Source organism: Colobus angolensis, unplaced genomic scaffold (genome assembly GCF_000951035.1).
Source record: "Colobus angolensis palliatus isolate OR3802 unplaced genomic scaffold, Cang.pa_1.0 Scaffold187, whole genome shotgun sequence".
NCBI classification, from domain to species: domain Eukaryota; kingdom Metazoa; phylum Chordata; class Mammalia; order Primates; family Cercopithecidae; genus Colobus; species Colobus angolensis.
This window is the reverse complement of record NW_012115010.1, coordinates 691,037-693,854: the sequence shown is the minus strand read 5'-3', so window position 1 is coordinate 693,854 and position 2,818 is coordinate 691,037. Positions and strand designations below refer to the sequence as shown.

At 49.9% G+C, this 2,818-nt stretch overlaps 1 protein-coding gene across 1 annotated transcript; it reads left to right on the top strand.

Annotated features, from left to right (window-relative positions):
* Positions 1-200: 200 nt before the first annotated feature.
* LOC105510354 (NADH dehydrogenase [ubiquinone] 1 beta subcomplex subunit 2, mitochondrial-like) lies at positions 201-653 on the top strand. Its single transcript, XM_011940066.1, has one exon. It carries the CDS (start codon positions 224-226, stop codon positions 539-541), a length of 318 nt encoding a protein of 105 aa, XP_011795456.1. The 5' UTR covers positions 201-223; the 3' UTR covers positions 542-653.
* The last annotated feature ends 2,165 nt before the right edge of the window (positions 654-2,818 follow it).

Below are 2,818 nucleotides of genomic sequence, written 5' to 3'. Positions count from 1 at the left end.
AGAGATGCGGTTTCACCATGTTGATCAGGCTAGTCTTGAACTCCTGACCTCAGGTGATCCACCCACCTCGGCCTCCCAAAGTGCTGGGATTACAGGCATGAGCCACCGCCCCTGCCCAACATTTTCATATATAGAATACCCCTACAGACCTTTCTTCCTGTGTTGTAGATATGTTTTACAAAATTGGAATTATTGGGGGACTGCGGGGCGGACGCAGGCGAGCATGTCCGCCCTGACTCGGCTGGCGTCTTTCCCTCGCGTTGGAGGCGGCCTTTTCAGAAGCGGCCGCGCACGTACTGCTGGAGATGGTGGAGTCCGTCATGCCGGTAGGGGTGTGCACACTGAGTCCCGGTATAGACAGTTCCCCCAGCTGACCAGATTCCAGGTGTTCCAGGGCGAGTTCTTAAGTGGATTCATGTGGTTCTGGATCCTCTGGCGCTTTTGGCATGACTCAGAAGAGGTGCTGGGTCACTTTCCGTATCCTGATCCTTTCCAGTGGACAGATAAAGAACTAGGTATCCCTCCTGATGATGCAGACTGAAAATGTAGACGCAGACTCACTCTGTGCAAGAGCCAGGTGAGAATTTCGAGGATTATCGACTTCATATTTAAAGTTACAAATTAAAGTGGCTTGGTCAAGAAAAAAAAAAAAATTGGAATTATTGTATATAGGTGTTTTTGTATTCTGCTTTCCTCCATAAAACCATATTTCATAAATATTTCCATGTCATTTAACATTTTTCCAAAACGTGATATTTAGTGATTCCATTGGAATATTACACCTCATTTATACTATAATTTTTTCATGGATATTTTGGAAATTTGTGCTATTTCCTATTTTGTGTGTGTGCTACTGTTAATCACATTGATGAATAGCCTAGTGCTATCTCTGGATATATCCATTGGTTACATTCACAAACATGGAAGCCCTGGATTGAAGGATAGTACATTTGCCCTAACCCAGCCTCCTGTGAGGCCTGTTACAGTCTCACTAGTGAGGGGGTTACTGTGTTGTGAGGGAACTCACCATGGCCCAGGCAGCCTTGGGCATTGTCATTTAAAAACATCTTTACGGCTGTAATCCCATCACTTTGGGAGGCTGAGGCAGAGGATCTCTCCAGGACAGGAGTTCCAGACCAGCCTGTTCTATGAGTATAGTGAGACCCCGTATCGACAAAAATTTAAAAATAGCTGGGTGTGGTGGTGTGCACTGTAGTCCCAGCTATTCAGGAGGCTGAGGTGGGAGGATTGCTTGAGCCTGGGAAATTGAGGTTGTAATGAGCTATGATCACGCCACTGCACTTCAGTTTGGGTGACAGAGCAAGATCTTGTTTCATTGATTTATAAATAAAAAATAAAAATAAATGGGAGTCTCTGTCATTTTCTTATTATTTGTAGGTACTCTTCATATATTCCAGATCTTAGTGCTTTTTTGGTTGTGTATGTTGTGAATATGTTTTCTTAATTTTGAGAGTTGCCTTTTAATTTAGTTTTTTATTATATAGATAAGTATTACATTTTAATGTCATCAAATTTATAAACCTTTCCTTTATATTTCCTTTGTTTGTTTGTATATTTAGAAGAGCCTTTCCTTTTTCACTATAAAAGTCACATAACAACTTTTCTACAACTTTAGAAGAGAAACAAAGTCATGCCCAGTTCCACCATCTCATGCAACCAGGCAGCATTTAATTAAGAGCAAAATGGAGATTTAATCAGCCGCTCAAGCCCTGGTGTAGATTTAGATGATCAATTTCAATAACCTTAGAGCTGACTGGTGCCGGACACCCAGATGCAGTGGGCAGGGCATGGATGTGGCAGTGCAGAGGACTGCCTGGTATGGGCCTTCCAGGCTGAGCCCCTTTCTTCACCTGTAAAGAAGGAGATAGGACTAACATGCTGGTGTCTTAGGAGGCAAGTGCAGACTCTGGGTTCAGACGGAGCCAGGTTCAAATCCCTACCCGGCCGCTGGCCAGCTGCAAGCCCTAAGATTTTCAGCCTCTCTAAGTAAGCGTTTCCACCTCTGCGAAATGGGGGAAACAATGCGTCCCTCACGAAATAGTTAGGAAAATGAAATCAGATGGCAGTCATGCTTCTCAGGCAGGCCCGCGCCCCAGTTCAGTTGGATATTATTATAATTATTGGTTATTATGGGTGGTGTTGATGGTAGCTGTGTTTAGGAATTCCCGACGAGCCTCCTGCTCCCACTCGCTGTGAATCCAGGTCAAGAGGTGGGGCCCTGGCTGTGTAGAGGGCCACAAGGGAAATGGGGCCAGGACCGACAGGGCACCGGGGTCGGCCAGGCCGAGGCCACTTCCCGGCCGCGCGGAGGGGAAAGGAGCAGGGCTGACCCGGAGGCTGAGAAGGCTCCCGGCATCCCCGGGGCTGGCGCCCCCCTAACAGGGACCCCATTGCTTCTTGGATCCAAGGGGAGGGGCCGCCCCGCCGCTCTCTCAGGTCCTTATCAGCGATGGCCGGATAAACGCGGGCGATAAGGACCTCTGGCAGCCGGGGCGTGCAAATGGGGCGGCGCGGCCGCGGTTCCGGCGGATCCGGGCGCGGTGTTTGCCGGAGATAAGCGCGCGGCCGCTGCGCCCCTCTCGGTACACAGACGCCACTTAGCTGCGCAAACAGCAGCCGCTCGCCTCGGGACACTCAGCCGGGCCGGCACCGGACACGCGGCCCCTGCGCGCGCCTGGGGAGGACCCTGGGAGGCCGGTGGGGTGCTACAGCGACGTCATCGGGCAGACTCGCGCGGGGTCGGGGTGGGGGCATGGGGCTGTGACAGCCCCCGGTATGTCAGGGGCACGAGCCTATG